We start from the raw sequence: 22801 nt of genomic DNA, 5'->3' as shown, positions 1-22801 counted from the left end.
GCAGATTTCAAATGGGGGTTACTAACACCAGGAGCCAAAAAAACTATTGCTTAGTGAGTTTACAATTTTATTAATATTGTTTCTCTTTATTCCTTTCTATTCAGGCCCTCTCCTACTCATATTCCAGCCTCCCATTCAACCCACTCTCTGGTTGCTAAGGTAAACAGGACCCTAACCACCACTGCTAAAATTCTAAACTGGAGAGCTGCTGTACCAAATGCCACATAACTAAAAAAACACAAAACAATAAAAAATGAAAACCAGTTGCAAATTGTCTCAGAATATCAATATCTATGTCATAGTAACAGTTAATTTAAAGGTTAACAACCCCTGTACAGGAAACCCTAGGCAAGCTAGTGATTTGGGGACTGACACTGTCATTAAGTGCCTGCCCCATACACACGTATTTTACTACCAGTACTGCAAAAAACATATCTTCCAAATTGTTCTTTCCTGCTGTGGCTGGCTATCATGGCACAGTAATGGGGGCCTAGGAAGTAGTCAAGGATTTACTTATCTTTAAAAAAAAAAAAAAAAAAAGAAATATCACATTTTACACATTTTAGTTTATTGGTTTGCCACTGTATATCATAAAAGTCTAAGTGACTCAGAATTCTTTAGGAAAATAACATGTCTTTATGTAGTATAATCAAAGTCAAATCGCTCTGTGTGATGCCAAGCCTCTAAAGAACGACAAAGGAACCAGGGTACTTGTTATCCTCACAGCTTGAAGCATCTTGGCTAGAATAGCCGGTCAGTTATCCTATGAAAGGGGATGGCACATTTTGGCAGAGAGCATCTGCTTCATGGATCCCAATTTACAGCTTTGTAAATCTGCATGAGGCTGTTGAAACTAGAATGCTCTGCGAGGCGATGCGCTGTAATCACACGGCCTGTGACCCAGATTGGAAGAAGTTGTGGTTAGTATGGGTCTCCTCTGCACTGAGCTTTAATATTAATGCAGCTTGGTTTCACTGCTGTCACAACACATACAGCTGCACCGAGGCCTACGAAAAACCACATCGGCAGCTTTTCAAGGAAATTATACACAAGGTATTCACTGTTCCTACATTTGATAGATTCGGAGATATTTACAGACACAAATGTCAAATTTTGGTGTCCCCTATCTAACAATGCGTATTGCAATGGTTCCTTGCCAGATCTGAACAGATCTCTGTTTAGAAAAATGGAACAATTCATGAGCAGAGCACCTGTTCCAAAGGCAGGGTGATCTAGTTTTTAAAGGGGACCTGTCACCCTAAGAAATAATTCTAATTTTTTTTTCTATCATATTAGTTAAGCGCAATAAACTTTACTAACACTATAAGAAATATTTACATTTTTCTCCAGTCTTGGAACTCACAACAATCACAGCAAGGCAGGTCTTGTATCACCCCAAAATTGTGCCAGAATGGGAGATCTACTATCCATGCCCATATACAGACTACAGTTATAGGCCGTTAGGGGGAAGGGGGGATGGGAAGAGTGCAGTAACATCCAGAGAGGGGTGAATGTACAGATAGTACAAGGAATAGATGTATAGTTAGTTAGTACAAGTAAAGGTCTGTCCTCTTAGACAGCAAATGGCTTGTGCATTAATAATAATAATACATTATACATATTTAATATTGCCCACAGATGATAAGTTATCTCCAAAGCAAGAGCCTCACACAACTCTCTGATAAGACACCTTTCCCACCTTCAAGAAGCAAATACTAAATGTAATTTTATTCTCTATTTCTTTGCAAGTGTGTAGGTCAGGCTACAACAGGCTGTCAACTACTGTGAAGGTTACAGCCCCAAGGGTTGTTTTGATCATTGGGGTTCTTTCACAATTTCCAGTTCAATAGAAAGGGAAGCAGCTGTCAGCAGTTAAGGGTGCATTGATTGCCATGGTTCTCCCCCAGAGCTATGTAGTAATCAAAAGGATCTGTGTGCCCTTGTTCTAAGGAAAACAATTTCATACCTAGTGTATAAATAAACAACATAATTACCCCAAAGGGCCACTATTTCCTCATATTTTCCTGCTGAATTGTGCTTACTATGGGGAATATCCATGTTGGTATAGATGTATAATATGTGTGTACATTTCCGTTGAGGCTATGGCAAGGCCCTGTTTGGATGGCTATGCTCCTAGTGGTCTCAAGCTGTCTTCCCTTATGGATTCTTCTTGTAATAGGATTTTAAAACATTAAAAATACATATGTACCAGCTTGTGGCATGCCTGGCAGTGAAAGAGGACTGCTAAATTGCACGGTGACAGTTGACCTGTATAAAATCACTTTTCTGTATATGGTCATGGAACTCCAAGGTGACTTCTAAAATCCTCATATTTTTCAACAGTGGGTACATTATTTATTATAATGCCCAAGTTTCATTGAGCGATGTGACATAAATTATATCACTAAGCAACAATTACAACTGATGACATTACTAAGCATCATTTATAAGGATGTAATTTACAGGACATTTGTGGCTTTTGTGTATTATAAGGATATAATTACAGGACATCCATGGCTCATATAATACAAGAGCCATGAATATCCTGTAAAGTATATCCTTATAAATGGTGCTTAGTGATGTAATCAGTTATAATTGGTGCACTTGTGCATTATAAAAAATAAAGTACCCTCTGTAAAATATGAGGACATTAAAACTCACCTTGGAGTTCCATGACCTGTATAAAAGCACTCAGCCTTGTGTCTTTATATGGCTAAGGAACTCCTCAGGACTTATAACATCCTTATAGTGTACAGTAGGGGGTACATTATTCGCTGTATAAATAAATACATATATACAATGTCATGCCAGTATATATAAATACATACACATGTATATAGTCACAGAATATGAGGTGGGCATATGGTCCTGCAGTATTGATTGCAACGCCACAGTCCGTCGCTAGAATTTAGTTCATTAGAGCTAAAGACACAGTAGGAAGAAGCAGAGGATGAAACAGCTTATTCCACAGAGCTTTTATTATTTGACTCTAATAAGGAGGAAAATGTGTCCTCACAGATCGGCTCTACAGACATTTGCTGAGGGCAATTTTAGAAGCACTAAATTTGCTCTTCTATAAAAATCTCCTTTCCCAGCTAATGTAACCGCTTTCCCCCTAATCTTTTTGTCTGTCTATAATTTCTCTTTGAGTGGGTTAAACCTCTCGCCTTATCATTAACCAGGAATAGTGTATAAGAATTACATTCCTATGCCAACGCTGACAGCATTTCGGGTATCTCCAGCACAAACTTTGCCTCTGGCACATCCACCCTCTGTTACTTACGAGCATAACCATTATTTGTTCTCATCTACTAGAATGACAGTTTTAATTTTTTTTTCTGTGGTTTTCAGATTCTTTAGTTCTCAGTTCGGAATGTCAGCAGCTTTCTGGTTGCTAGGTTTCAAATCAGCCTAGCAACCAGCCAGTGCTTTGAACAAGAAACTGAAAGGTGCATAGGAGAGAGCCTAAATATAAAGATAAGTAATACAAAGTACCAATAACAAAAGAGGCAAATGGGCGAATAATTGAAACTGAAAAATATCTGGAGCAATAGTTTTTTTTATAAATGTTATTACCACTCTACCATGACACATTATCAACAATAATAAAAACAGTCTGCCCCTCCTTTTTCATTTATGGGAACTGTATTTTATTTCCTTACAGAAAACTACAAAATACTGCATTTCTGTCTCTGTCCTGGCATCTAAACTACATAAAACTCCATAGACTATCAGCAAGAACCACCTGTATTACATTTCCCATTTACCTCAGATTATTTCCACTTAATACGATATGACTTGCTAAACAAATCACTGGGCATAGGTATCCAGGTGCATTTGGCCATATATAGCACTTCTATCCCCCCATATTCTGCATTATTAATTAAAATCAGAATTATAGTAAAGTAACCTTTCATCTCTCTCCATTTTATTTTAAGTAGCAATAAAAAGTTGTATAATGCTGACATTGTTTTTGTGCTTTGTGGATGTATATCACAACTACCTAAATACTGCATTATATAGTGCAGGGAGATAGGGAATTATAGGGATAGTAGGGCATGAGAGTTAAAGAAGAGGGGTGATTATATAAGCTTCCAATTTATTCAGATGAGTCCAGCATAAGAATAAAGGGCAAGTTGGGAAGCATCAAAACGCTGCACATTTTGGAGCCAACATCTTGCTTTTTTGATGAAAGCCCATTCAAGGTCCAAGTTCCTACCGACTCCATAGCACAGTAATAAGACTGCAAACTCCCCCGATTTAATAGTGATCTAGCAGGTTATTTCAGATATAATAATCTTTGTGGCAGTAAATTAACCTGATAAAGTAAATCATATCCTTGCTTTCTTTGTAGTAACTTAGTATCCGTAGGTGCATTTATTTTCACCTTTGCGCAGCCCTGATTGTATTTTAGCTCTTACTGAGTGCTCCTCACAGTCACACATCTTCTATTCCTCATTCCCAGGTTCAGCTAACGTCCCTGGTTAGCTTGCTATAGGAGTGATTAGAATTGGAGATTCTGTATTATAGCTGCAGCATTTCATTAGGAAAAAAATGAATCAGAAATTGTAAATGTGTTTTCCATATGCATACAATCTCCTTGTTCTGCCAATGGAACTAACAGAGCAATAAATAACTAAACAGCAACGTGAATCTCTGCACATAACAATTAAAACGCTGTAGAAATATACTGTATGTTTCTGTTTCTCATTTGTATGTATTCTTTCCAGGAGTTCAGATGCTGCTCAGTTCTATGCTGAGCCAATGAGGTTGAATATTCATATTTTGTAGCTGTGAATCATCCTTCTATTAACATGCAATTTGGCATTTCCATGGAGCAGTTACATGAAAAGATACAGCAAACTGTTGTTACATTTAATGAGCCTTCCCAAGATAATCTACGGGGATAAGGTCAATAATTAAAAGCTACTCTATTTTGAATTCCATTTACACACAAAATATGCTTTTTTACCTTCATCTCCTTTAACTGACTCGTGACACCTTGATCTTCTGAACTGAGTTCATCAGTCAGTACTGACGAGGACTTGTCAGAGGTTAAAGAAAAGGCCTCCATTTCTGCCAGCTGGACCTAAGCAAAACCATTATTAGTTATAGGGATTTGTGAGTTAACCCATTCAGACATTTCTTGTGTCCTGCTTAGCCTACAATCTGTGATTAAAAAATGAAGCCCTAGCAACACCCCCCAGACAGTTTTGCCCATAGGAGAGCGGGTATTTTACACTAATCTGATAGGCTAGTCCTGCAGTGTGCAGAGTCAAAGCAAATCATAAGGATTTTAAAGCTGTCAGTGTTGTATTAATTTTCCTAAACCCATTGGCGTACCTGCAAGCCTGTTCATGTCTAGGAGAGCAGAGGGACTTTAATTGTACAGTAAAGAGCTGAACTGATCAGTGCACATTGCAGCTGCTTAACTGCCAATTATGCCAACGGTTCCTAGACTCCTTGTCTGTTCTAGAATGTACGCCATTAAAGAAAAGAATAGTATTACATTAAAGGAGGCCACATTTAGCTAATTAAAGTTTCACCAGAAGTTTTCATTATCCCTAGCCCTTTTCTTGTTAAACACATACATAGATTAAAACAAAAGAAAAGTTAGAGTAGTTAATTGGTGGGCAATTTGGCATTACTACTTCCTTACTCTTTCCTCTCTAAGGCAGCTATTGGTCCGTGGGGGGGTTGAAGTCCTGGATATCACACAATTATCACATAGTGTTTCTGCTCACCTTTATAATGCAGTTTAAGTAGAGCAGTTTATTATATAACACAAATATTACAACAGGAAAAAATATCCAATCTGTCCAGCTAATATCTTATTCTACAAGACTATTTATATAAAGGGAGAGCAGCGGATCCTTAAAACCTAGCTGATCATTGGTTCCTGTGGGTTACTGCCCTAGAACAAGTATTTCCCTTGTTTTTAAACAACCCTGGTTGTATGCTGGTTAATGTCTTCTAATGCTTATGGCCCTAAATGGGACCAGGTTGCACCCCAACTCTACTGCCTTTTATGGTCATAAGCAGAGCAAACTCACCCCATCTACTGGTTGTCTAGCAGATTCTTTCATATATAACCATTTTTTGTGGTGAGGTAGTAACATGGACATTTTTTTTTGGTTAAGGGATATTTCTGTAATTTGGATCTCCAAATCTCAAGTCTACTAAAAATTATTACATTAAGTAAACCCAACAGGGCTGTTTTGCCACCAAGGTACTGTTTTACTATTACATAAAAATTGTATTTCTGAAGTTTTTGGATAATGGGTTTCTTGGTCATAGATCCCATACCTGTAGATGCAGAAACAATATAGACTATGGAGTGTGGCAAGTTGGGGAAGGGCCTGTAGTGCAGAAGAAGGGCATTCATTTAGTCTCTGATACCCATAAGCCATTGGCCAATCCCATACTTGTTACAGCACATTGCTCAGATACTACATCTGCTCCTGGAAAAAGGAGTCATTTAATCCTGAAAGTGGTGCTTTTAAAAATTAGGGATTCATTTATTATATTATATATGTTCTTTTTTCTATTTTCTATATTTCTATATGTAATGTATTATTATTATTATTATTATTTTTAATAATACCAATACCATTGATATACTACCAATATTGATCTTAACATAAGGTTTAAGATGCTTTCATTGTGGCCCAGATTTATAAATCATACACTACATGCTAGATTGTAAGCTCTGCAGGGCATAATAATAATATGCTATATATACACATCACATATTAGAATATATGTAAATGCTTAGGAAGGACCCGCAGAAATGTGGAGGCCTGCTAGCTACTCTGACAAAAAGAAAGTGAAGTTATCAGTCTACCTTTACTATAAATCCTCACATATTCATTGTTGTGAAAAAGATAAATTAGTTCATTTAAAGAATTATTTTCTGTCACCTAAATCCCAACCAAATAAACATATTATTGACATATAGAAGAAGCCATGTTAGATATGCCTTAATAACCAAAGTGTGTGGCTTACCAGCAAACAACTATAAATCATCCATTTGGCATTGAGGACCATATGACCATGTTCAGGATTGATCTCTGGGGCTTATTGATTAAAATATTTGTCATCATGTTACAACTATTTCACACAATGAAAAGAAACATGGAGCTACTTTCAGCTTATGGTTATCATTTCTATCTAATGTATAACCCTTATGTGCAGCTGCTTGGAACCTGGGGTTATCTGGATATGGGATCTTTCCATAAAATACCTTAAGTCTGCTAGAAATCATTTAAACATTAAATAAACCCAATGGGATTGTGTTGCCACCAATATGGAATCATGCAGCCTAGTTTCCATTAGGTACAAGCTAATGTTTTATTATTACAGAGAAAAAGGAAATAATTTTTTAGCATAATTTGCTTAAAATGGACTCTATGGAAGATGGCCTTCTTGTAATTTTGAGCTTTCTGGATAAGGGAGTTTCTGAATAAGGGATCCCATACCTGTATATAGTGCCATCTAAGACTGCTCATAGATAGATTAATTATTAATACATATAGATATTTTTGCTAGCAACGAGCACATAATAATACACTCATGGTGCATATGAAAAATCGAAAAGTGGCACTCAATTACTATAGTGGCATGTGGGTGTGCTTCCATGTATTTTACCAATAGTGGCACGTGTGTGTGCTTCCATGTATTTTACCAATAGTGGCACGTGGGTGTGCTTCCATGTATTTTACCAATTGTGGCACGTGGGTGTGGTTCCGTGTATTTTACCAATAGTGGCACGTGGGTGTGCTTCCATGTATCTTACCAATAGTGGCACGTGGGTGTGCTTCCATGTATTTTACCAATAGTGGCACGTGGGTGTGGTTCCGTGTATTTTACCAATAGTGGCACGTGGGTGTGCTTCCATGTATCTTACCAATAGTGGCACGTGGGTGTGCTTCCGTGTATTTTACCAATAGTGGCACGTGGGTGTGCTTCCATGTATTTTACCAATAGTGGCACGTGGGTGTGCTTCCATGTATTTTACCAATAGTGGCACGTGGGTGTGCTTCCATGTATTTTACCAATAGTGGCACGTGGGTGTGCTTCCGTGTATTTTACCAATAGTGCCACGTGGGTGTGCTTCCGTGTATTTTACCAATACTGGCACGTGGGTGTGCTTCCGTGTATTTTACCAATAGTGGCACGTGGGTGTGCTTCCATGTATTTTACCAATAGTGGCACGTGGGTGTGCTTCCGTGTATTTTACCAATAGTGGCACGTGGGTGTGCTTCCATGTATTTTACCAATAGTGGCACGTGGGTGTGCTTCCATGTATTTTACCAATAGTGGCACGTGGGTGTGCTTCCATGTATTTTACCTCTTGTTTGTCGTGGTTGCACTTCTCACAGACGGCTGGGGAGGAGTAATGGTGGAAGACTGATCCAGATAAATTATCAATGATTGTTAGCTCTCCTTCAAAGGAATCCTTAATGATTAAGGACACACTGTCCAACCACAAATTCTCCTACAGAATGAATAGCGCTGGTGAGTATGGGTGGCACGGTCATGCACTTTACTATTATATAATATACTTTAGAATTTAGTATTATACATTTGAACAAAAGAGCAGCATTTGTTTTATTTGGCATTCATATGAGTTCAGTTTGCTGAAGGTGTATTTAATAATACATATTTTTTTCATAACATTCTTAAAGATTTATTTGGTATTTTCCCTTATAATCCTGCTGCCAGAAGCTACAAGGTGGTGGTGTAACAGCCCAGGGAGAGTGCCACGGCTGCTGGTATGAACAGATGAATGGCACCTCTAATGGCAAATACTGTACAAATGAAATATGGCAGCATAGGTTATAGTGGCCCTTCATACTACATTTTTCCTTTTCTCACTTATTTATGAATGGTTTCCAACAGGTATGCCAGCTTTCTGGTTAAAAATGTTCTAAGTTGATATCTTTGAGTGTTACTGTGCATTTCTTTCTGGCCATTCAAATGGTTGAGGCAATGTCAACATAAGCATTGATCTCATAAACGCTGGCAGAACTCTATTAAAGCTTGGTTAGGAAAGATAAATGGTATTATTAGTATACTTATTCGATGATAGCATGTCTTTAATACAATATTTAATTAACTTAAAGGAACAGTAACAACAAAAAAATAAAGATGTATTAACGTAATGAAAATATAATGGACTGTTGCCTGGCACTGGTAAATGTTGTGTGTTTGCTAAAGAAACACTACTATAGTTTATATAAATAAGCTGCTGTGTAGCCATAGGGGCAGCTATTTAAAGGAGATTTAAAGCAGATAACAGATAAAACACCATTGTATTTAATAGGGCACAGGGCAATAGTACATTATATTTTAATTACTTTTAAACACTTTCATTTTTGGTGTTACTGTTCCTTTAAAAGGATTCTGTCATGAGAAAACATATGTTTTTTTTTTTTTTTTAACAAAACACATCAGTTAATTGTGCGACTCCAACAGAATCCTGCACTTAAATCAGTTTTTCAAAAGAGCACACAGATATTTGTTATATTTAATTACAAGTTACATGACTTGTGCTCTGATAAACTTCAGTCACACTTTACTACTGAGGTAACAAGATAACAGCTCACTGACACCTGCATTGCTGAAAATGCTCCCTAGTGGTAGATATGAGAATAGCACTCAGTAGTAAAAATCCAAGTCTGGCTCAGAAAGTAGTTCTAATGTGTAGCGCTGGCTCCTTCTGAAAGCTCAGACTCAGGCACAATGCACTGAGATGGCACCTACACACCAATATTACAGCTAAAAAAAATACATTTATTGGTTAAAGAATAAAATTTAAATAGTACAGTGAATTATTTGCAATGTGAACACTGTAATATAGTAATATAATACCATAAAAATCATTTAAGAAGCCCTTTAAGCAAGCACAGATATCTACACAAACATTGCACTGGCCCTTACCTGAGCAGGAGAAAAACACCTTAAGCTACGATGACTGTCAGTTGCAGGTCTTCCTCCGCGTCCTCCATTATCTAAACCAGAGACCGGCGATGTTTGAGAACAGAGGCCATGAGCCAACTCCATTTCAATCTCCGCATCCAGCTCAGCGTCCTCCTGCGCTTCTTTATTGCTGTCATCCAGGTGTTTCATTAACACAGCGACTACTACGTTAATTAGCACAAACTGAGCTGTGAGCACAAAGCTCACAAAGTACAAAGGCGAGATGAACTGGAGGTTGCTCAAGCAACTGCGATCATCACTGGTGCAGTCACGCAAGGTATCCTGCCAGGGGAGGAGAAAAAGTTGACAGTGTAACAAATCAATCTCTTTGGCCTAATTATAAATAAGGACAAAGTCAGATGTGGCTTTGTTAGCTTGTTGACTCTCGCTAATGCCAGCAACTGAATCGGATTTCATCTTGGAAAGAACAGTGATTCTTAAAAGAATCCTAGGGGAACCTCTGTTTGTGTAAAGGCAAATTAAATAAAAGGGATGGACTTCTGAAAAACCAAATTAATACACTGTGGATTGTCTGCAGGTTTCATTTATAACTGCAAATTAAATATGAATATTCCCATGCTGCTACTATGTCTATGAGAAGCGCAGATACCATTGAGCAGAAGCTAGCATTTATAAATAACATGTTCAAATGGTCTCATGCTCAAAGATGAGTTGGGAAAGATTAGGAATGTCCTGATATCGCTACTTTTATTTGTGATTCATACTAGTTTCCCTCCAGTTCCCATTAGAAGAATTAGATTGCATTTACAATTCTAAGGAACCAGTCAACTCTCCATTTGTCTGCTCAACTAGACTGGCCATTTCTCAACTTAGATCCAGGAAAAGGTGATGTACCGTGCTAGCCAGTCAAAATGTTACAGGGTAACCCGTTTGGAATAAAAAATAACAAAAGTGGTATAAAGGTGATACCTTATTGGCTAACTAAGATAATCATAGCAAGCTTTCAGAACATTTTAGTTCCTTTTTCAAGCTGATTACAATGAAGCTGTGGTGCTCTCAGATATATATACAACATTCAGTCATAGATCAAATAACCAGAAAAAATGTGTGTGGAAGGTGTTAACAAAGTCATATAAATGGGGGCCTGCAAGGGACAAACAGATAAGGTACAGGATAATGTGGATCAAAGTGGCTTGATATAAATTAGTTAAGTTACTGAAGTGTGAAGTAAAAGGAATTCCATGTGATTAACCGGTCCAGTGTCTCTACAGATCAAAACTTTACTCATTGCAGCATAAACACTACTGTGTTGTGCATGTTTTATTCTACTAGATGTTCTACTTTACCTTCATTATTCCATTCCAGTTGTCCCCAGTAGAAACCTGAAAGAGGGTCAGGAAGGCCATTCCAAAATTCTCAAATGTGGCGTGGCGACTCATTCCTTCACACGGGTGATCATCATTGCAAACTGTGACAAGGTTAATGTCAAGAATGAATAAGTGGATCACGTGTAGCACTTACTTAGTTCTACACAGAAAATAAACGTACCAAGCTTCCCGAAGAGCTCCACTCCCAGAGCAGCATAGATGAAGAAGAGAAGCATGAAGAGCAGTCCCAAGTTTCCTACCTGCAACAAAACCACAGCTGCTATTTGAGACTAAGGAAAAGATGACAGATGTTAGCAAGTATCATGAGAAAAGCATTTATTAAATATATGACTGTTACAAGAAAACAATGTACTAAGCTGCCTTCAGCTTCTTTTTGCCCATTATGTTCTTCTGCTTCAGGTAGAAAGATACCAATAATGATTTGGATGATTTACTGACTACAAATTTCAAGCAACTTTATTTTATTTTTTCCCCTAGTTTATTGAAAATAAATCAATATGGCTGTGAAAAAAATATGTTGTTATTTTTGTTATTATTTTTGTCTGTGATTTTTTTTTCTTTTACTTGAACCTTGAATCTGTCTCCCTTTCCTGGAAATGAGATTTTAGACAGACCACCACAAGCAAAACATAGTACCTGTAGCAAAATACACCTATAAGGTATTGTATGTATGTGAAATGTAAATGAGAAAGGATGTGAAAATGAGAATACAGAAGTGGTAGAGATGCAGCAGAAGGAAGAGAGGAAACCAGTGGAGTGGAAAAGGTTAACTGGAGCAGAAAGGAGGAAAAAGACAAATGCAGTGGCAGAGACGAATGGAAACAAGACGACCCTGGGGGAAATGAACTTTATTCCAAATGACTGCATTGTATCAATATTTAAGTAAGAATAACTAATCAAATACACAAAAATATGACATTGCCCTAAGAACAAGCATTCTGAGCAACCAAGATCTTTACATATGCCAATTACCTATGTCAAGTAAACAACTATTACTGGATACAAACAAAGTGAACCTCAATTTACTCTCTCTATATACATATATACTGTATAAAAGCATATATAGAGGGAGAGAGATAGTTTTATACTCTCTCCCAAAGCATTCCACTGTGGTAAATTGATTACTGGGCATATCACAGTTTCTTACAAATTACTGCTCATTTAACAGGAGGAACATATTTGTCAGAGTTTTAGAAATTCATCTCCAACATTGCAGGTTTTTAAATGTGTGAAACATCTTGGAAATATAATCAGGCTGACAAATCATCATCTGTTGCAGACAGTGATGCTGCTGGGAATAAAGATAACAGCCAAGCAGCTTCTCCAGCGATTAGCTACTTTAGGAGAACAACTGGTAAATGGAACAGAGGGGGACGGAGCAGAGATGGGTCTGCAAATTGGCAGAATAACAGTGTGTACATATGGCCTCAGGAGAACCATCTAATGTATGAGCACCAATATGAAGTGAAAATCAGCCAGTCTGATGTAAGAACAGTAATCTGATTTGAAATCAATACCGCTGTTGTCTTTTTTTTGTTCCTTCCTTAATGATCACCTGCCTAAGATTCGAAGGAATGAGACTCGCTCGGGGCCAGCTCATCCATCAGGAGAATGACATAAATCTCATTACACCTTCTGTCAAACCTCCACCCCCTTCAAATGAAATGCATCTGGAGTTTTCTTTCTCAATTATGCTACTTTGGGAAGTCCCGCTATGTTAAAGTAAAGAAGATAGGGAAAGGGAAGCAATCAATAGCAGATGAAGAGAAATATTGATCAGAGCGTTGGTGATACCAACAAGGAATCAGAACAGGAAGGTGTACATAGAGCCAAAATAGCTCCAGTAGAGTTAAATGAGGTCATTCATACAGCACAAGGCATTGGCCCAAAGGCTAGACTGCTAGAAAGTCATTAGAAAACAGATTTGCTATGAGTAGATGGAGGGGTGCTATTATGAAAAAATTAAGATGTATTACCAAAGAATAAAATATAAGTGACAATGAAAGACATTACTCCGAGTCTGAAACTTGCCATGATTACAATAATAACACAATATAAAATGTAATTTGTTAAAGAATCCTGGAATTAAAAAATTTCATTAGATTGTCACTCTATTTTTCTCATAGATATTGAAGCAATTTGTGGCCAGCATAGAATATTTTCTTTTGCATATAATGGAGAGCTGTTACATTGCTTCCCTTGGCAGAGGCTTTGTACATTTTGGTTTGCAGGCTTAGGGCACACAGACTAATTGTGAGCTATAGTTCCTACAATATTTATTAAAAATACTAAAATAAATTCCTACATTGTGGCACTTCAGTAAATATTGTAGGGTGATAGGCCACAATCTATGTGCCCTGTCCTTGCATGGCAGGAGATTATAGAGCAGCCAGCATTACAAAGAGTTGCACTGGTCTAATTCATACAGGTATGCAGGTTGTTGTACTTAAAAAGTACAAAGACTAAGGTTTGTTGATTTCAAAATAGAATTAAAGAATTGAAATGAATAGACTAAGGATTGAAAAATATTACAAACCCGACCCAATGCATTTACAATGAAAAATCTTAAATGGATATTATTGGAGAAAAAAGTGGGCAATATATTTCCTAAGGGTCACTTAGGATGTGGAAGGCAGGGTGCAAAATGCAAATTGTGTCCACTTTGCACCATACTTTCTATGCTAGGTGAATTGCCGCAGGTCACTCTGTCACAGAGGCCTGTGGCTCCCCCATAGGGTGACCAGACAACTTGAAAATGTAGGGACAGGGCCACCTGTGCCCACCTACACTCTGCACCTCATGATAGATTTTTATCTTAAACTAGGTTCAGACTGCAGACAGAAATGCACCCTGAATAGGCACGAATGGGTGTGCTTTTGTTTAACGTTGCACTCTTGCACTCTTTGTAAATGACCCCTAATATAGTTTATCAATCACATTTAAATCCCTTTGCTAAAGAAAAATTCGGAATAACAGATGTTAGTAGAGTGCAAGGTCAGGCTGCTGGCACGCTGGCGGAAACCATAAATAGCTAACATTTTACCTTAAACACAAAACCCTTGATGGAATCTTGTACAGCCGCGTTATGACTGCTCTGTTATGAATATAGCTAGAAGCTCTGCCATAAAGCATTACAGAACTGCTGCTTTGTGAAAGAAAGGAAGCAGAAAATGAATTTACTAAGCTTTCCTTATAAGGATGCAAAATGGAAAAAATTGCCCTTCCTAACTCTGATATCTTCCCTTCTTGCTTATTGCCTATAACAATTATACATTTCATTAAAGACTACCCTAGTTTACTTAACTACACAGACACAAGCTTTTTTTAAAAAAAAATAACAAATATTTTAGTGCAAGATGTTGCCAATGAGCACATATAACCTAAATATCTATACAGAGTAATGCCCATACATTAGCACTCTGGGGTGATAGAGTTGAAAAGTTTGTACCAGATCTAGTAAACGATAGCAACCAATCAGCAGGCAGAATTTACTAGTTATCTGTTTGAAAGCACACAACTAAATGCTTGCTATGGGGTTCTAGGCCTCATACGAACTTTGCGACTTTTATTACCTTTCCCCTTTTTATACTCTCTACAATCTGAAATATATATACCATTTAAACACCTGTTAAGGCTAATCAGGGGGTCATCTGACAATTTTGCATTCTGGCCAGGGCCTCTGTATTTGATTATCACCTGAATACATACCAATATATGTTTATGGTGATTATTGCCTATGCAGGGCTTCACTGTTTTCCAAAACAAACACATATGTAAGTCCAATGGTGTAAGGGTGTTCACATAGAAGCCAATAGCTCATAAAGAAAGGAACAGGGGGATTCATTCTTCCATTACCTGAGGCAAAGCTTGTACCACAGTGTCCAGTAGCGCCCTCATGCCTGTTGCCATTTTAAGCAGCTTCAGCACTGCAAGGGATAAGTAATTATTAGAAAAATGAAAGTAAAGGGTTACTTATTTGTGTATTAAAATTGATTATGAATCCAATTTATTTATTCATTTTTGTATTTGTGTTGTATTAAAATGTACTTCATCTCCTCTACTCTAATTCCATGTTTTAATTCCTTTAGTACCTGGAAGCTCTGACATCCCATATCCCAACACTACATGAAATAATAATGTGCCTGAATTTCTTAGTAATGATATTGACTATTAACTGAAATAAAAAGGCTGTATTACCCCTGGTGATGCGCAGCACCCTCATGATGCGAATAATGGTGGGATTGATGGGCAAAGCAGCATTTATTTCAATTTCTTCTAAAGTGATTCCCATCACAGACAGGAGCACAATGGCCAGGTCCAGTTGGTTCCACCTTAGTTATAAAAACAAACAGATATTAATTATAGATATATATATACATAAATATATAAATTTAGCAGAATCTCAGATCTCAAAACAAGACTTTATAGCAATGATTTATAAGTATACCTAAGAGATCCACAAAAGAATAAGGGTTTTTTTCCCTTAAAAATTATTCACTTTCTTATGTAGATCGATATAAGGAGCTTTCTTTCAGGGGGCAGAGAAAGTCACCAGCAGCAATTAGAGCCCCCCCCCCCGACTTTCTCCCTGTACCCCTGTGGGCAAGTCTGACCCCGAGGATCGGGGAAGAGAAAAAGGAAGAGAAAGGGTAAGTTTCTGGCCCCAGACTTTGCAGGTATTTTACTGGCTAGGCCGGATGGCAACCCTATAGGGGAGGGAACAATGCCTATGTGCCTCACCCCCTCCCTTTTGATATACAGTGGCCCAATCCAGGCCTGACTAGATTAAGAAAGGCAGCCCAGTAACCCCCTCATTCGGGAGGGGATGGGCCATGGCTGCTGAACCCATTACATCAGTGTTTCTCAACCTTCCTAATGCCGAGACCCTTTAATACAGTTCCTCATGTTGTGGTGACCCCCAACCATAAAATTATTCCTAAAACCATTGGAAATATGTGTTTTCCGATGGTCTTAGCCAAATCCTGTGAAAGGGTCGTTCGACCCCCAAAGGGGTCCCGACCCACAGGTTGAGAACCGCTGCATTACAGTAACCTCTCTTTTCTATACATATCTTTAAATGGCCAACAAGGGGAGTTGGAAATTTAAGTACAGGCGTCACTTGCCCGTCTGTGCCATTTCATGAGATTCCCAGGGAATTGGCAGCTTCCCTCCCTCCCTTATGTATTGTTGTTTTCCAGATGTTACATAATTTGTCCCAAGCTAATGTAGTTTCTTGGATACTCTTTATGTTTCTTTTTTCTTCAATTTATTGTCACAGCTTTAGAGGGTTGTTTGTGCACTGCCAGATGAATGAATAACATATTTGGTGAGTTAAGCTTGCAAAGGGACCTGTAGCCCACGGACTCCTGGTGATTGTTTTCCCATTCACGCCCGCTGACAGCAGCAGTTGGCATAATGTCTTTGGTTTGTTTGATATGCACAATTAATAAAGCTGTGGCCAATAATTTTTACCATATAACAGTCTCCAGTGTCTTCTTAATATAATAGCTTGATTTATTGGTGCCAGCTGATATTATCAGATTTGGTCCTTGGCACCCAAGCAGGCCACAGGTCTCTGCGCTCTGAAACACCTAATCACACAATGCCCCATGCAGTGGTCAGATTGCAGACTTTTTTTGCACTTTGCACAGGGGCATTGTAAATGAGCCCTTATAGGTTTGCCAGACTTGCAGAAACGCAGATTTAAACCCTTGCTCCAATGTGACATCAACCCCTGCTCTTACAATTGAAAGCAAGCGCAGCTGCATCTGTTTGGATGCATGGGATGCAATTATGGTGAAGGCAATTCTGAGCGGGGCTGCAATTATGCTGGAACTATAGAGAAAAAATGCTGCAGTATGGGTAAAAAAACCTGTGCTTTGTTTCTAAAATTGCACTTGCATTCGTTAATGACCCCTTATGTCCTGCAGTTGATGTTAACTAACCCGGCACAAATCCATGTTAATGACAAATCAATTCTATTGGTGTTTTTATTGTTTAAATATTCTTTAGCAGATTTCAGGCATTGTGCAAATTAGGCAAACCCTGTTATCTAAAATCCAAACGTTCAGGTAACTGATCCCGTGTCTATTTTTATACAGGGAATGGAACTATTTCTGGAGTATTTATTTATGGCTATTGTATATGTGTGTGTGTGGGTGGATGAGGTGGATAAAGCAGATAGATCTCTTTCCCCAGCTGAATGCAGAGCAGGTTGGCTTTGTGGTATTTAGAAAGCACTTCCTAAGCCAATTTTCTACGCCAGAGAATGGCAAAATGGGTAAAAGTAATACTCTGGTGCTCAAGGGTTAAAATCCTTTCAGAGGCTGAGTGAGTACAAATGTGCTACATACCCTCAGTGGGGATTTTCCTCTGTCACATGGGACTCAGTATGAGAAGTAACTATTGGCCAATTCTTACACATAGCGAGGCAAGATCATCAAACCTGCCTGCGGCACTTCACTCCGCTGAATCCCCATGCAAGCAGCTCAGCTAATTACACTGCTCACTGGGGTAGGGGCAGCATTAATGAATTCTTGCCTACTATCCCTTGTACGCCCCACTGGTCAGGATCACCAATAGTTTCCAGTTAATTACAGTAGTCTCAATATACCCCTGGAACTGGGCTAGCAATACAGCACCACAGCCAGGCACCGAAGGAATCACTATTAGCTGTCAGTAAAAGTGACACATTAACCGATCATTGTACAATGATAAATTGCACACCGCATAATACAATTAGGGGTTTGGCAGTCACCAAAAGAAGCTTTTCATTTAAAAGCTACATTTATCCTGGTCTAAATCTTCAGGGAATGTTAAAATGTTTTTTAAAAAGTAAATTTTATTTGATAAAAATTAATTTAGCCCTGTAGTACATATCCAATATTTGTAAGCTGGAGGGCTGTTTATAAATCTGCATTGGCTTCCAGAATTGCTCTCCATTCCCGGGATTGTATATATCCTGCCCAGCTTGTTACCCTTATGCCCGGAGGTCCCATTGGCTATAGAACACTTTGCTTATATATACAGGTATGGGATCCGTTATCCAGAAACCCGTTATCCAGAAAGATCTGAATTACGGAAAGCCTGTCTGCATTAGACTCCATTTTAATCAAATAATTCAGATTTTTTATCAATTTCCTTTTTCTCTGTAATAATAAAACAGTACCTTGTATTTGATCCCAACTAAGATATAATTAATCCTTATTGGATGAAAAAACAATCCTATTGGGTTTATTAATGTTTTACTGATTTTTCTAGTAGACTTAAGGTATGGAGATCCAAAATACAGAAAGACCCCTTATCCATAATTCCCTTGGTATTCCTTTGGTATGCAGCATTCTGGATAACGGGTGCTATACCTGTATATACTCATCTATGGGAAAGTCACTTAGAAATAGAGCACAGGAACAGTTTGGCATATTTCAAATAAATACATGTACGTAAGGTCAAATCAGAAGATAAGAGATTAAAATGACATATCGATGAATGTATAAGAATACGCTATTAGTTTCACATTGCAAGTGCTTTCAATGCATGCCAGTCACACAAATCCCCACATGAATCAAGAGGTATTGTATCAGAAGGAGAAAGAAACCAAACTGTGACAAAGATATGACAAAAGCACTCAAGCATATCATAGACATTCTCACACTGTCACTAGGAGGAGATCCCAAATTTTAAAGAGACCAAAAAAAAGGCACCAGAAAGCTATGAATTTCTTATTAATTCAATACAGTTTCATTGAATTTTTTTGTGGTCCCCTAAAAGATGTAAAATGTTCTTATACTCTTATATTCTTATGTTCTTGTACTTTATGTTCTACATTCTATGGAAAACACAAGCAGTTTTATGAAAAGGAGCATATGGCATATAGGTTTAAAAAGCTATTGCCTCAAAATGTTGTACACTGTTCACTAAAAACATGTTTTTATTTTCTGTACCAAAACCAAAGTTGTTTTAACTTATCATTAAACAATATGTTTAATGACTTTTTGTTTTGCACACAAGCCCCGATAGCCCCTGGAATCCTCATCTTGGTATACAAAATGCTTTATCAACCCATTCCAAACAACCCAAAGCTAAACTATATGAGGAGAGACCTTAAACAGCACTTTCAACTAAATAGTGGCGACTGCGCAGCCTAATGGCTAACAAAGGGAGCACTTGTGTATCCATCAGAGAAATCTCTATTAAAGTTCTCAACAGGACGACTTACCTAGTCCCTGTTTGATGTACTGTCAACAGTACTTCATGCCAAATTCTCTAACATCCTTTCACCCAGTTATTAGGTAAAAAACCCAACAAATCTACTAACTCAGCGCACAGATTGAGCCAACACATCTTACTAGCTTTAAGACTAATTATAGCCTTCGACTAGAAGAAACCCACACTTCCACTATCAATTTTGAAAGCTCGAATAAGGCATATAGCAACTTGTGAAAAACTTACTCAAGAATGACATGGAGACAAAATATGGCTCCCATGGAAAGTGAAAATGATTCTCTGCTCTACATGTATGATAACAGGGTTCACCATTCCATAACCCCAATTCCTTATTTATGTATTCTCCCCAGATATATATTGCAACCCACCTACCACTTAAGGTGGCCATACACGAGGCGATTTCGCTCGTTGTGCAATGAACGATTATATCGACAAACGATCGTATGGCGATCGAGTTCCCATACGATATGCCATCCACGGGCAACGATAATTCGGGAAAGATTTCGTCGCATCATTATCGTAAAATACGTACGATCGTACATCTACGTACGATCGAATGTCGTTGACTTCCGCTGCTGGCAATCGTGACATGCGCAGAGAACAATCGTTGAAAGACAAATGTCTGACACTCACACCAACTGGCAGATTTTATCGTTAAACAACCAAAATTTTTAAACCTGGCCGATCGATTTTGGGGACGATAATGTCGGCTCGTTTAGTGGGCCGACGATCGTTCGTACACCACCAACTATATGATAACTTAACGATAGCATCGGATCGTTCGGGAATCGGTCGTTTGTAAGTAAAAAATCGGTCCGTGTATGGCCACCTTTACTCAATGCTTGAAGTGTGTAACCCTGTTCCCCTGTATTTGACATTTGTTATGTATTGAAGCTTATATGTACTAAAAGCTTATAACCTAACCACCAAAAATTTGCACTGTATTTCTACTCCCTTTCAATCTTCTTCTTTTTTTGTCTCTTTCCCTCTCCTTTCTCCTCCCTCACATTTGCCGATTGTTCTAGTTTACTGTACAATGATTATGGCTCTTATTGTACAGATCTTGGAATCTCATTAAAACAACACCAAAACAATACCTGCCATTTTGCCATGATAAATTAATAAATAAATATAATGAGACACATGGTGTGAATCTCATGCACTCAGGTTTTTTTTTCAGCCTCAGTAAGTTAGTTTTTCATTTTCCAAGGGGTTACAATTTACTGTTGTGTCAGTACAACTAATCTTGTACGCCCATTAATAGCTTTCCTTGCTCCAGCTCCCCAATAGAGCTAATAAGGCCAAGCTGAAGTCTAGATCTGACTCACATATATAAGGGGCATGCAGCTAGTCCTTCTGCTTATGTAGAAAAGCCTCTAACCAAGCCCTCTAATATTTGTGCCTTCTTTAAAGATGTAGGATCTCTATACTAATACAGTTTATGTTTTATATTCCAAGTGAAGCTGAATTGAAAAGTGGGTTTCATATGGTTTATCTGAAGAATTAACATTGGTTCCCCTCTACTGCTTTCTGTGCCTATTCACGTCTTTAAAATCTTTTGTCAACATAAAAAGCAAGACCACCAGCAACTTGGGGAATTCTAGAGTTGGTGATTTCTACTTGCTGTTTCTTATTTAGGGAGTCTGGGATCTATTTATGTACAGTATTTTTACATTTATTCTACAAAATCTTCATGTATAATTTTAAAATACTGGTCTAAGATTCCTGCATAAACTCTTTTCGTGCCCATGTTTACATAGGAGCTTCAAACAGCCCTGTCGGTAAGGGAAAAGAACAGTATAACAGTATTATGTAGATGAGGATATGGGCAGGCAACCTTTATTGTTGGAGGGCTGAGAGATGAAATTCCTGACTTCAAGTTTAAGCGGTTCAGTTGATTTAATGTTGCAAGAGGCACATGGGAGGTTGTAGGGGAACTCAGAAATTGGAATGAAATTTCCAGGGCAATTACAGAATATAATGAAGTGCAAGTAACCACTATGCATTTCCCTTAGCTTTCCATTTGCTCTGATTTTACGCTTTAGAATTTTCACTCTGTGTGATATTCCTCTTTTACTTGATTTATGCACTGAGCAGGTTTAACCCAGGATTGTCAAATAAACCTCTAAAGTTGTTTTCAACCTCTTCACTTTCAAAGTGATGTATAAGTCTTTATAATGCATCTTATGTCTGTTAGCTGCACAGTCTTATCGTCGACTTGCCTGTCCTTGAAGAAACGTCTGAATCCAAAGGCCACCAGCTTCAGCACAGCTTCAAGTACAAAGACTGTAGTAAACATGTAGTTACAGTACTTTAGAGCAATTTCAAGAGACTACAAAACAATGAAGACAAAATAGAGAATTAAAGATATGAACCAATAGCTCAGCACACTGTTCTATACTGCTCTACTCTATCCTATGAATGCCTGCAATGCAACATCTACAAGATGAGTCTGAAATACTTATTGGTAAAGCTGAAAAAGTCAAACACATAACAAAGGGTTGAGGATCAAAGAAATAGTGTAGTAATTCTGTTAGATTACATGTAATATATAATGATATTTGTACTCAAAAGACAAAAGGCATTTAAGTTTCTAGATGACAAGTATGTCTCAGTTGGCTTTTAGGGTAACGGACCACGGTTCATTGAAAATACCAAATAAATGCCAATTGAAAACAATAATTGAAGCAAACACCCCTTTCAATAGCAAAGATATACTAGGTGACACATGGCTTTGCATCATAGGGATTAGACTTTGTGTTTACACACTCATATAGTGAGAAAAGCCCTTCATCTGGTACACCTGACATAGGGGATTAATACTGATATACAGTGCATTGCCTTTAGGGCAGAATAAATGCTGAGGTTAATACCCATTTAGCAAACCCATGTGCTGTATAAGTGTCATTTTACTTTCTTTTTTATATTTAAACTAATATGGACTTCCTTCATTCAAGTAAGCATTAAATATTTACATAATGGGCCCGATTCACTAAAGTCCAAAATAAGGAGTGCTATTTATAGCATGCGTTAAAAATCTTATCACTTCTTATTTTTCGCTCGATTCACTAAAAGGACACTTGTCATAATTAAGAAGCGATGTTCTTGGCGTTATTTATCTTGCGACGACATATTTTCAAGCAATATATTACGCAGCGCACAACATATTACGCAGCGTGCGATATTTTACGCAGAGCGCAATATATTACCCACGTAACCATTACTTTCTGAAGACTACCGTTCTG

General features: G+C 37.9%; 1 protein-coding gene across 1 annotated transcript in view; it reads right to left on the bottom strand.

Moving 5' to 3' along the window:
• Nucleotides 1-22801, bottom strand: part of cacna1i (calcium channel, voltage-dependent, T type, alpha 1I subunit) — a 163886-nt gene that overhangs the window by 6261 nt on the left and 134824 nt on the right. The window contains exons 25-32 of the mRNA XM_018093215.2: nt 21779-21888; nt 15528-15661; nt 15186-15256; nt 11491-11569; nt 11289-11410; nt 9943-10263; nt 8351-8497; nt 4973-5089 (exon numbers count right to left, since the gene is read on the bottom strand). Of these exons, the coding sequence (XP_017948704.2) occupies nt 4973-5089; nt 8351-8497; nt 9943-10263; nt 11289-11410; nt 11491-11569; nt 15186-15256; nt 15528-15661; nt 21779-21888 (1101 nt within the window). The remainder of the gene's footprint in view (nt 1-4972; nt 5090-8350; nt 8498-9942; nt 10264-11288; nt 11411-11490; nt 11570-15185; nt 15257-15527; nt 15662-21778; nt 21889-22801) is intronic.

Source organism: Xenopus tropicalis, chromosome 4, assembly GCF_000004195.4.
Source record: "Xenopus tropicalis strain Nigerian chromosome 4, UCB_Xtro_10.0, whole genome shotgun sequence".
NCBI classification, from domain to species: domain Eukaryota; kingdom Metazoa; phylum Chordata; class Amphibia; order Anura; family Pipidae; genus Xenopus; species Xenopus tropicalis.
This window is presented reverse-complemented; position numbering and strand designations above follow the sequence as displayed.